General features: G+C 37.8%; 1 protein-coding gene across 4 annotated transcripts in view; it reads right to left on the reverse strand.

The window, feature by feature from the left end:
* Positions 1 to 13,561, reverse strand: part of LOC139689423 (SERPINE1 mRNA-binding protein 1-like) — a 50,152-nt gene that overhangs the window by 4,297 nt on the left and 32,294 nt on the right. For all 4 annotated transcript variants that reach the window (XM_071586542.1, XM_071586541.1, XM_071586543.1 and 1 more), the window contains 3 exons: positions 2,202 to 2,300; positions 1,423 to 1,639; positions 166 to 531 (listed from right to left, as the gene is read on the reverse strand). In XM_071586542.1, coding sequence (XP_071442643.1) covers positions 166 to 531; positions 1,423 to 1,639; positions 2,202 to 2,300 — 682 coding nt within the window. The remainder of the gene's footprint in view (positions 1 to 165; positions 532 to 1,422; positions 1,640 to 2,201; positions 2,301 to 13,561) is intronic.

Here is a 13,561-nt window from a genome sequence, read left to right on the forward strand (position 1 = left end):
TAAAGATGATACTGAAGGGCAAGTAAGGCCCTGTCCATTAAGGGGTGATGTACCTCCAAACAGCAACACATAATCAAGACATCTGTCTTGCTATGCAACACTTCTAATTTTCAATTATTACTTGTTGAGCATAACTTTGCATTTCCACCCATCAGAAACACTTACAGATATAGCATTACTCCGAGGTGGCCCATCTGCAGGTGCTGGAGCCCGTCCTGGGCTGTCCGTCCCTCCGCTGCCTCCATTGGAAGTTGCCGAAATACTAGATGGAGGGGTGTCGCCTCCTGGTCCAACCGGGCCTCTCACTCCAGGCGGCCCGCCACCACCAACGCGAGGGGACCCACCTCCTCCCCCACCACCACCGCCCATCCTCCCAGGGCCCCCCCTTCCTGTGCCCGGGCGACCCGTCCCACGCATACCACCCCTCCCTCGCCCACGAGTGCCACGCCTTGAGTCAGCAAAATGGATGTCTATGTCAAGCAGGTGCTTCTGCCGGCCAACACGCTGGGGGTATTCCGATGCATCATATTCCTGCAATTTATCATGCACCACTTACAATTGGATCCACTTGAAACTCTTACTTTCTTTCATCGTGATATGAAAAATTTAATTTCATTGGGTCTTGCACATCTCTTGGAATAAATGACCCGATGCCAGAAAACAAGTACTGTAAACACTCAACAAAGCAAAATACAAGTATCATTTCAAGCTGAAATCTTCGGCCTGTAGCACTTTAAATCCCATGCTTATTCTATAGCACTATTACTCAAGTTAAATATTGTTTATCAAGTAAATGTATGAAACAAATCGGAACTCAAAATACGCTCTTCAACACTGACAGTTGTCTTATTTCAGGGAAACCATGATGCTATTTAATGCTCATTAAAATACTCCAAAAATTGAACAGGTTCGTTAAAGTACAAAGTTCATAATACATTTTGAAAGGTATGGAGACTTGCTCTTGCAGCCAAAGATTAGGCCAAGAGATTAACGAATACCTGAAAACACGGCGAATTGACAAGGAGCTATAGTTATGCTATAATTAATTTCCAATTTTCTATGACTTACAGTAGGATGAAATGTCAGCTTTTTGAAAAAATTATTTGAAGATTTAATCATAAAATTAGTTACAAAAATAGAAAAATGCTGCCTATTCTAGACAATGCAAACAGGTCAGCAGAGAACTTTTCCAATATAGTCTTTTCATTTTTCCCCTAACTCCACCGGCAAGCCACTGTTATTTACAAATATTATCACTCAAACATCAGGAATTTGTACAGAACCAACTTCAGTCATCTACAATGGATTCTTTGGTTATTGATATAGTTCTTCACAATGAGAAGTTGAAAATTAACCAGCAAGACCCTTTACTTTATGAAGGAATATTTTCATGCCTTTGCCAAAACTCACGAAGTGGCTTACCTCTTCCTCATCATCTTCCTCTTCCCCCTCTTTCTTCTTGAGAGCATACATTTTCTTCCACTGAGTCATATCTTCGCCCTCTCCAGCTTTCCGTATATTAAATGTGGGTTTCTGTCTATTGCCTCGCAAAGCTTTCCACTCATCTAAAGTTAGTTCTTGTGGACCTTCCTCCGCAGGACTCGGATTTTCAGCATCACCACCACCACCTCCAAGATCCCTGAATGTTAACATAAGTTTGAATCAGGATGAGAACTCATTATGACTGGCACAGCCAATTGTTTTCATTGGTATACCATACTTCAACTAAGGATTGGTCAGAAAGCAAGTACACTAAATATTTACGCTATTCACAGCTTTAACTTATTAGGTAATACATGTATTAGAAAACCCTGCTGAGTCCAGTATGAAGAGCAGAGGGCAATTGGCAAACAACATGGTTTTCATAACTAGTAACACCTCTAGGTAGCCCCAGGTTAACTCAAGCTGTGCAAGGCTCGAGGCACCATTTCCTCCCGGGTGAAAGGCACCCCAGGTTAATTAACTGATCTCCATATCCTGAAGCATACATTTCACATGCCGTATGGCTTAATAATGGGTCAGCTTCAACCTCGCCTATCAAATAAACCTTGATTACTGAGATATCTACCACAATCACTACTACAGGTTTATATGGCCAAGATTTAATTTGGCTCATTATAATAACAAGATGTCACATACATAAACAACTTGGCAAGAAAATATGCTGATGGTACAAAATTGAAGTAAAGATATTTTCTTACTTTGTTTCTTGTGGCTCAGCAGGTACAGGCTCTACTTCTGTCTTTTCAGCAGGCCAATCAGACTGAGGTTCAGCTGCATGACTGGTATTCATTTGATCACTAAAATAAATTATCATGAATTATGACATTGTATTTTAAAGAAACACAATTAACCATATCATTAGGCAAACATTTTAATGGCCAATAAAATAAAGTCAGCTATCATAAACATTATTTTGAATGATTTATGTTATTATAGCGAAGAATATCTTTCAATCCATCAACAAACTTAAACACAAACAGAAAACATAAATCAACGGCAACTCCATCTCCTGATATTAAAATAATATAACATTTGAATCTATTACGGAACTAGCATTCAGATCTAAATTATGCAAATTTTACCTTTTTTTTAACTAACCAACTGCAATCATCTCAATACCAAAACTCACAATTGGCTCCATTCCCAGATTTGGAATAAGAAAATGCATAGTTATAATATATAATGCATAATAGTAAAGACACTCCATCTATACTATTTCAATGAACTGGCGTTACAGATAGCCTTTCCCTCCTAGCTTAACCGCAATCAAAAAATTTATTAACTTATTGCATCTTATTGGCATTATATTTTAACAGATAAAATCATTCCAAATTAAAGTTCAGACACCTACTCCACTGAAAAACAGAACAAGAGCTATTTTCAAAGAAATCTTCTAGTGCATTTGAGCTAACTCAATCGATGACTACTGTTTGTAACAGACCATTCAAAAAGTCTTTATTCACACCCAGAATACTTTTATCTATGCCATACGCTTCTAGTTTTGTGAGTGCTTTACAATAAGGTAATTGGTCAATAACCTTATTAAAATCTAGAAAAAGTGCATCCACTGAAACATCGCTCTCTCTTAAAAAAAGGATATCATGACCAAAAAGAGAAAGTTGTCTCTCACAGGATTTACCATTTCTGAAACCATATTGGTTATTCATCAACAATTTCCTAGTTCCTTAAATACATAAACAGGTATCCGATCTTGACAACGCTCTATTAGAAAATCATTGAGGCACAAAATATCTATTTTTTTGTAAAAAGATCAAAAGGTGACACATAGCAAACATTAAAAATGACGAGCATGAGAAATATGGGCAAATTGGCTTTGTGATTGGCTTAAAAAAATTTTAACGAAACATTAGTCTTCATAGGAAATCAGGTGGAAAGCTCAAAAATGACATCACATTCATACTTCACATAGAGAAAATTATAAAACCTGACCTTGGGCTAACTTATGATGAGGCAAAACAATGAGTAATAGCAAAACACTGAATGGATTTTTTTTGCTCAATTTTTAGACTTTTCCTTTGAAATATAGCCCACTACTAAGTTGCAAACAAGCAAAGGCAACCAATCCTACTGTAAAAGAAATCATAGATTCACAACTCTGCAAAAGTTATTGTGAATTTTTGCCCAAAACATGCGAGAAAGAATGTTTCGAATCATGTGCTCATTTGAGCCAGTGCATCATTGCGGAATTACTATGCTCAGAAGTGATATGGCCACAAAAATGCAATAGGGCAAGCAATTGTTCACGTGAAATGCAGCAGTATGGTTTAGAGATTGGGCTGAGGACAGGCAGAATGGCATAAAGGCCCAAGAAACATGACTCTGGAGGCAAATTCCATATCAAATAAACGTGATGTGAAACAAGGAGTTAGATAAGAAGAATATACTATGGAGCACTACACTTAAGAAGAGGCAGTGCTTTGGGTTTTCAATCCAGCAGGGCGCAATGCTGTGAATATAAACAAGGGCAAAGGAGGGAGAAGACCATGGGACATGGGTAGCCTTCAGTCAATTGGAACGTTATACAGAAAGGAAAGTCATGCTTATTAGAATTTAAAGACTAATTCTTTGCACTGGAAACTATAACAGAAAAACAAGCTTCGAACTTTGCTACTATTGAATGATCCCTTTCAGACTAATAGAATGATGCCTCAAGTCATAATTTTTGCTTTAAGCTCTCTGAAAGATCATAAAATTTACCATAAAATGTAACACGAAAATAACTTTTGCCACTGATTGTGTCAATGAAAGTTGAGATTTCTAGTCCATAACTCAGAGCATCAGGTGTGTTCAAGTCCAAGTATGTTTGCTGAATCCTTGAGAAATGGCAATTTCCAGAAATATTATCTCCTGTGCCCCGACAGGTAGGATTAAATAGCATAGAAACTTCTTCCTCACACACCTTAATGACACCAGATAAAATTAGAGTGTACATATTTCTTTGATATACTGCTTGCCTGGAGTGATATTCACAATTGACTACCTAATACCATAACAAAGCATCATTACAAGATTTCAGGAAGCAATTTGCTATGGACGTACGGGAAATGAACTTATTTGGATAATATCATACTCGTATAGAGATGGATGTATCCAATTGTCATCAAATCCAAGTCAAAAAACACTAAGTTCACATGGATTGAAGTCATTAGTCTATTACTGGGAGATTTATTGGCACAATGAGACAAAGAAGCCCCTTTAAAAAACTAATGATTGAATGTATTTAAATAAACTCAAATGTTTGTCGACAAAGGGGGGATCGAGATGGTGCGGGGGCTAACGTACTGGCTTCCCACCCTGAGGGCGCGGGTTCAAATCTTGGCGGTGTTGAATATTTTTCAGAGGTATCTCGATCCCTACTCGAGGTGGAGGCTTTGTGGAGGGCACTTAGAGTGAGTACGCCGTCCGTCAGATGGGATGTTTAACTGCGGACCCCTTGGCGCCTTTCGTAAAGAGTAGGCTAATGCCGATGCCAGGGTTCTCTCCACCCTTCATCCTTTCCTGTCCATCCCCTATGGGGCAAATGACCTCAGCTGTCGGTCGCCTCCCCTCAAAACTACTACTACTACGATAGCAACCAAATAAATCAGCATTTGGAAGAGCACTACTTTTGAGTCAATAACATATATCCCATTAAAATTCTTAGAATGAGGCAACACAATATTTCTGCTGCTTTAAACCAGATTCCAGCATATTGATTTTCAGTGAAATACAGGCATCAATTGAAGCAAGTACTCAAGATTATTATCAACTAGCTCAACACCAATAAAAATAGAAAATTTACACCGCACCAGGTCTAGATTTCACAATTCAGTTCATGTTGCTTAACTATACCATTTGGCAACTCATTGATTCTTGGTGCTTTACGAACCCATTTATTAGTTATCAAGCTATTTTAAAGACTACAATTGATCGGGTCATTTGAAGACAAACACAATATCTAACCGATTACTAAGCAATCTGAGAACTATTTCAGCCCATACAAATTATATAGTCACTCGTGAAGACTAGGAATTTAATAAGGGTAGAAAACATTCGAGATCAAAGATACTGTTTAGCAATACTTTCATTTAGTCCCTCAAAAATGAGCATGTGACACACGCAATTTATATGTCTGAAACAAATATGGCATTCAAATTTCAAACATGTTCCACTCTAAGTGTGGACTATTGTAAGCAAAAGTCAATGAACACGGGTATTTTCCCACACAGTGACACTGCAGTAAACATTAAGTGCCATGCCAGGGTCAGCCATCATTACAAAAACTATGGAAACAGGAGGCTCAGATCAGGGGGGAACAAAAACTCCAATTAATGGTTGGACTAAATCACTCAACAAATATTAATGAAGGGATAATTTTTAAAAAAATTGATTTACATCTTCACCAACAATCCAATTAATTTTAAGTTCACTATGCATTACTAATGGTTGTGGTTTACATGTAATCATAAAAAAACCTTCCGTCTAGTATCACGTATGTCATCACCTCTCCTAAACACAGTAATTTCCATAGATGCATTTGTTCTCATTGCTCACGCAATACTCGAGCAAACAAAAGGCGGATTACATGATATGCATTACACTTTCATCCAAACAAATCAATGACGGTTAAAGAGCTTGGTGAAAAATTACTTTATCCGAAATTTTATGGAAAATATCAAAATCCCAATGAAGCAATGCAAATCCATAAAAAACTAGAGCAAAATGGTTACATAAAAAGTGATGGACCACTATGCCAACTAGCGAGGATAGCTGTGATCGCAGTCATAAAATGGAAGTGAAATACAGGGGAAAACACACAACATGTATACGAAATCTCAGTTATCATGAAATATACATGGTGCACTCCTAGAGTATTGCAATTATTTCTTTTACGTCATTTATTGAACAGATTTGCACCAATACTTGAAATTCTTCAAAGTAATGTACTTGGATGTCTACACATTTTTTCCAGCGACTCGGCCACGACTGGTACGCGCCTTCGGGGACCTCTAGGAAGGTCTTTGTCACAGCTGATGAATCTCTTCTATGGACAAAAAACTGGTTCCTTCCTGGCCTACCCTAATCCGAGGGAACAAAAAGAAGTCTGCTGGGGCGACATCAGGACAATAGGGGGGGGGGGTGGAGCAGTGCTGGCACAGGGTGTTTGGCCAGGAACTCACAGACTCATAGCGCATTGTTGTGATCGAGTGGCCACGCAGCGGGATGTCTTGTCTCATTCTGATAACCCTTTTCCCGAGTCTTTTTAGCAGATCCATGAAGTAGGCAGCGTTAACTGTCAGTCCTTGAGGAAAAACTCCTCAAGGACTACTCCTTTACTGTTGAAATAGACAAAGAGTATTGGTTTCACTTTTGACTTGCTCATTCTTGCCTTTTTGGGCTTGGAGGACTGTTCGTTGTGCCAATCAGAGCTTAGGCATTTAGGTTCTGGGTCGCATTCAAAAACCAAGGTTTTTTATGATGATGTACAAATAATCACATTCATTTTCAATACATAGCAAAAGTTCACTTGAAATTTCCGCTCCGTTGGTCTTTCGGTCATCTGATAACACCTTGGGCACAAGCTTGGTGCATACCTTCTTCATTGCTAAATCTTCAGTAACAATTCGAAACAACAGTAGATGACTAGTTCAGTTCAATGAAAACCATCAGGCAGAGTCTAACATGAGCTACATTGTCGTCGGCTTTGTTGCTGGTTGACAGCCACCCAGAGCATTGTCCGCCATTGACATCCCCCTGGCCCTCCTTTAAGGCCTTTAACCACCTCAAAACTTGTGAGCTGGACAGAGCGGAGACCCTGTAAGCCTCATGAATCATTTTGTTAGTCTCCGCAAGACATTTTATCAGTTAAGCACAAAAACTAGCAGTCACATTATGTCGCTTGATCATCAATTCCATTATTTTGGACATAGTTGGCTTGCCGAGGTTTATAACTGACATTCTGCTGCTTCCACAGCTTGGAGAGCACAGACTGGTTTTGCGGTAAAACTTAGCACCCCCTCCACCTACTCTAAGGGGTTTGATCCCTCCCGGACCAATAGAAGTGGTGTGGTGAATTCAATTTCATTACTTTCAGAATGCACCCTGTATCACTAAGGAGAGGCATAGATCATTCCTGCTCCTACTTTTATGTTTTCCCACACAAAATGCTTAATAGAAAACAATGGTTATCACAGAAACAACATTTGGAACAATGGTAAGTTATTCCCAAAAAATTCTATGGAAACACTAAATGAAATTTAAGGTCATTTCCCATTTCGCTAGTTTCCACTCTCCAGTTCGAAATAGATCCTACCTAGAAGCCCCTCTCTGCTATAAACCAGTTCCAGGTACACTCTTCCGCTACACAGATGGGTTCAAAATAGAGAAATAACTGAAGTACATCTGCCTTACTGTTTTCCCAAATTCTCAACATTCTTTTAACCTATATGTCTAGAAGTTCTTAACGCTCAGCTAATTCAGTCCTCCTTTCTGGATTATTTTTATTGGTGCATTAATAACTTTGTGGAAAACTAACAGTTCGTCTGACAATGGCTAATAAAGGATCACCTACTTTGATTACATTCATGTAGATGATCATGTTGACATAAATGCGAGTGGTGATACAAGTGATGCCATGTGTTGACATCCGTAAATGCCGATGACGTCCACAGAATTTTTAAAATGTGCACATTTTTTCAAACGTGCCAATACAAATTGCACAAAGTAGTTCATTATTGGGAACATTTCATGAAGCATAAAATAATGACCAAAAAGGTAAAAAATGACTCCCTGGTTAAAAGTTAACAAAGCTGGCAGAATGATCCTTTTAACAGTGCAAATAGATTATGATGTAACACAAAAAATTCATGTTGATATCAGATAGTGACTTGGCAAGTTCTTAAGTTTATAAAAATATGCTTTCACTTAAAAGATATATTCCAATTGCCAAGGAAAGATGTGACATGCCTTTTTCCTCAGCCTAAAATTCAAAGGGGGAAAAATGATTGAAAAAAAGGATGGAAACTTCAGTTGACACAAAACCCTTTTCTTGGTTCTGCACGTTTCATAATAACCAGTTTCCATGGAACATCAAAATGTTTTTCTTAACATATTTCTACAATGCTAACCAATTTCTGCACCTTACCCGCGTAAGGATATAACGAGTCAAAATTGGAATTCAATTCTGCAACCATTCAGTGTAATGCCCTGAGACAATTCTAGTCATTGGAAACAATTACATAAATTTATTTATTCACCCCTTCAACCATGAAGCGAATGAAATGCCAAAATATCTTGGCAGCTTTTACAGCTAAATTATTGTTTCATCAGCAAAAGAGAAATTAACATTGTGTGAGGCCAATATCAAAAAACCACCAGCATAACCAATACTTTCACAATTTAAGTGCATATGGTCATTAAAATTTAAGGAACACTTCTGCAAACCCAGATAAATAGTATCAGCAAAAATCAAATCTATAGTTACTGTAAAAAACAAAAGATCTACAACAACAGACAAATTCAGAAAAAGATCAAAATGAGCCAAGATATACAAAACCCAACACTACCTACCCAGTGGCAATTAGAATTCGGAAAAAGAGGAATGAAAAAATTATCATCCTGAAAACCGCGTTCAATAATGTGTCAGGTCATGTGTAAAAAATGAAGTCAAAACTTCATAGAAATATGAGTCAAAAATGGTAGCAAGCATTTCCATGCAAAAGATAATCTTAAAAAAAAAGGCAGAGCAGTTCTTAAATAATGTGGAGTTTAGACAGTTTTTTTGCAGAATAAACTGCACCTGACCAAATTATCTTGAACAAATGCAAGCTAATTTCTGACTTAAAATGGTCAACAGGCATACACACTTTACTCCTGTATAAGACTTTACATCATTATGCACAAAATTGAACTTTATGACTTTTACACCAAAAACTCCAAACAATTCATACCTCAACATGAATAGGGTTTCACAACATTGGCAAGCCTCTAGTCAAATATAGAAAGCCATCTAAAACTATGGATAAAACTATCTCCAGCAACAGATGAACCTACGACAAAAAATATGGACCACAGAAATTTAATAATGAAGAGAGAAGTGACTTCATAAGTGAAGATTAACCATAAAAAATTAAAGATGTATTACAGATTCACCAATAAGCAATTCGTCTTTATTCTTTAGAATTCCACTTCAAAATAAAGCATTTCACTTTTTAATCAACGTTCTTGGAATTTCAAGAGCAAAACCATTCAATGCATTATAAACATACTACTTAAATGTTGAATATACAAATGTTAAATGATTAACCAAAACTACTACGAAAAATTTTGCACATAAGTAACAACACTAATCAAAATTGCATTACGATATATTTAAATAATAAATTCTATTATTAACCATTTACCTGTTTTCATGATGTCAACAGTCTTGCGACCAAGTAACTCAATAGACATAGGTTAAACCAACAATAATAAGAGCAGGTAAAACTGAGCACCAAAAGGAAAAACTGCCCACATGAAAACTGACCATGATTATATAAATTTATCCGGTTGGATAACTACATTACATTTTATCTAGCTTATTACAGAAGTGATCTTTTAAATACAAAATGCTGGCTTATCACACCATTGAGAATTTGGCAACACATTCTGGCTTCCAAATGTATCTCTCTTTAAGCAAAAATGGCCCTCAAAAAAACAATTTACTCCATTAATAATACAAGTCCAGACCTTTAAGCTACACGCAACACTACAATCAGTTTGATAAGGAACTAACTTCTGGAATGCTATACTATATATAACATCAGAATGGCAAATTAAGTTCTCAAACAGCAAACTGCCAAATTAACATCACAGAAAAAAATGAGTTCTCTTTAGGTTTATGCATCATGTTTTCATGCCCCCATATCCTTAATTCTTGACTTAAAAAAGGAATTCAAATGAATGACCAAAATATGCAACAAAATATATAGGTTGAACTACAAATATTTCCATTTGGAATATGGGACATTTCCCAAATAAGAGCACCGAGACATGGGTGGGGAATTGTGCAACCGGACATGCATGCCTTTTTTTCCATCTTTTCTGTAGCAGTCAGAAAAATGTGAATGTTTCGTCATGGAGATAATCCTCCCACCACTACCCAACAATCACATTGGGGATGTGCTAAGTTTTTGATACAGGTATTTTGGAACCAACCTTGCCATTGCAGTCTATCCCAAAGGACTGATTTTCTGAATTTAACCTATAACATCTACAGCCCAAGCCAAGTCTCGCAACCTGTAGCACTGATCTGCAGTAACATTGAGTCTGATTATAGTATGGTGACAATCATTTACAAAAACCAGAATTGCACGTCCATTCACTTAATCCCAGTCAGCCAAGGCTATATACAACTGAATTATAATTTGGAGACTTCTGGGCTACGCTTTACAAACGATGTTACCTGTCCATGTGTCTTACCACAGGTGTATCGAGTAACTTCTTCGCATTTATTCAACGCCATGCTTTTCCTAAGGATCATCAATATAAATCGAGGGCACTTGAGTTCAGGCTCCATGAGATGGAACAGAAAAAGGAAATTTTCAATTTCATGTCTAAGGCTGACATTAATCTATTTCCTTTCTGCCACCACCCTGTCATAAAATTATTTGCGAAAGCCAGTTATACCAAATATAACAACACCAACTGAAACCAAGTTGGAAACAAAACAATTTTTTTAACAGAGCATTTGTCACCAAATTTTATGAATTGGCATGTTTTCACTTCTTGTAAGGTGGAAAATTTAACACTGGTAACATATGCACATCAATTGTAGTTGAGACTGACTAAAATATGGAGAGAGACAAGAAGAATAGATACTTTAAGTCAGAAAGAAAAGATTTAAATAGTTCATTTGACAATGAAATGAACTTTGGTTGTCTTTAGTTAGGCCAATTGTAGAACAAAAACTTTCATTGCATACGATGACATGATGCCGATTTGGTAACGTAGACTATGGGCAACTTGAAAGTATTTGAACAAAGGAAATTAACAGCATGTGAGAGAATGGATGTATTGACATCCCTACAGGAAGCGCCGAGCCCGAGTGGTAATTGGAATGGTTGTAGCAACAAGATATGGCTGATATAGTACTGAGCTGTTCTCTACGTTTTATGATATATAACAATCAGGACACTAAGAACTATTCATTCACAACATGAGAGAAATTACCAATCAAAAGAAAGCAACCCGACCCATGAACTACAAATTTGACATGGCTCGTGCATTCTGGAGATGTGCTGGCAGGAGTAATGACATTTACTCCTTAGCTCCCAGGACCCATGACACCAGATAAGTCCAAGGGTAAGAGCCGGATGAAAGGTAGTCCTAGCAGCATAAATCCTCTGAGGTGGCTGCAAAGGCATCAGACCCCAGAGGGGTGGCCATTTAAGTGAAAAGTATTTTGTTTTTAAAGAATATAAATGTTTTAAAGAAGGTAAAAGATAACCACCTCAAGTAATTAACCCACAAAACAATGAATTGTATATGAGCCTAGTAACTAGTGGATTAGGACCACTGGGCCTTCACAAAAGCCTTTCACATAGGTCACTTTATGTATTTCCCAGCCCATAACCTGCACTTTTTCTTGCTTCAAAATAAGCTCAATAATCAGCCTGCATATTATGGGCTTGGGGTACGAGGATACAACATTGACCTCTCAAGTGCAAGCCTATCCACGGGAAAAATACTATTATGTATTTTACCTCACATTGGGCATTAAGAATGGTTGCTTTGAGTATGGGTTTCGAAAATATCAAAATAATTAACCATGGGCTATATTAAAAGTTACAATGATAATAACTTCATGGGATCTCAAGAGAGATGTCGTACAATATTGCATTTAAACTTGAATTTGTGATTTACGCTTCAGAACAAGGAAACTAAGCAGCTGAAATGAGTTTTGGCCCAATGAGGACAAATTTTAGAGATTCTATGTCGAATAAATGTTGAATGTGTAACCGATAACTTTTAAATTCAATTTTCTTTGTATTAAGTGTAAACATCAAAATAATTCTATTTTTTTTGTCTGGTCCAAGTATTTCCAGTAAATCCCATTCCACCGTACTCCCCTAAGTACACTCCAAAATATCATTCACTAAAAACAAACTCTGTTCCTCCTTTAACATTAGGCAATGAATCACCCCTCAACATCTGCAAAAACTAATACCACACTTCGTGGAAACCTTCTTCCACATAAGGCTCTACCAGTTCCTAAACTGGTCTCCCTCCACACTGTTTCATTTAATCATTGTTTCAATGGGTCATTGCCTTCCAGACACATGGCTTAAACTTAAAACCATCAAGATGGCATGCATCTGGCACCTGGGGGACTGCTCAGACCATGGGCTGAACTTTGCCCACCAGGAGTGCACCACATCTTGCCGTTGACCCTCACCTCAACCGATCACCCCAAAAAAAACCTTCTTTCACCTCTCCTGCATTCATCCTCCCGATACCCTACACATCGCCCCTATCCTCTCCTTCCTAGATTGAGAAAAGTGATAAATATTTTTATTTATTAGGTAATCTACTGGTTAAGGTAGGTTTTTGTATGGACATAATTACTAATTAAATAATTTGTCACACCTAGCAAAACACTACATCCTACTCTACATAAGGTCCCTCTTTACCTCCGAGTACTTTCTTCCTCCCTTCATCCCGTCCAACATCCCTATCCTGTTCCTTCCCTTTCCTCGTTTGCCTAACATTCTCCCCTCTGTTACAGTCTTCAACATCCCACTGCCAGTCAATACCCCCTTCAGCCACTTTTCCTGCCTCCATACGATTTCTCCCAACAAACCCCTCTCTTCGCTCACCATACCAAGTACTTCCTCATTTGTTTTCTTCTCTGTCCATTTCACCTTCTCTATTCTTCTCCACACCCACATTTCAAAAGCCTCCAGTCTACGTCTATCCTCCTGCTTCAATGACCACGTTTCCTCGCCATACATAGCTACGCTCCATATCGAAGATTTTACGAGTCTTATCTTAACATCCTTAATCGACGTCCCTCTCATCA

Source organism: Hetaerina americana, unplaced genomic scaffold, assembly GCF_022747635.1.
Source record: "Hetaerina americana unplaced genomic scaffold, ioHetAmer1.1.p SCAF_23, whole genome shotgun sequence".
Taxonomy (NCBI): domain Eukaryota; kingdom Metazoa; phylum Arthropoda; class Insecta; order Odonata; family Calopterygidae; genus Hetaerina; species Hetaerina americana.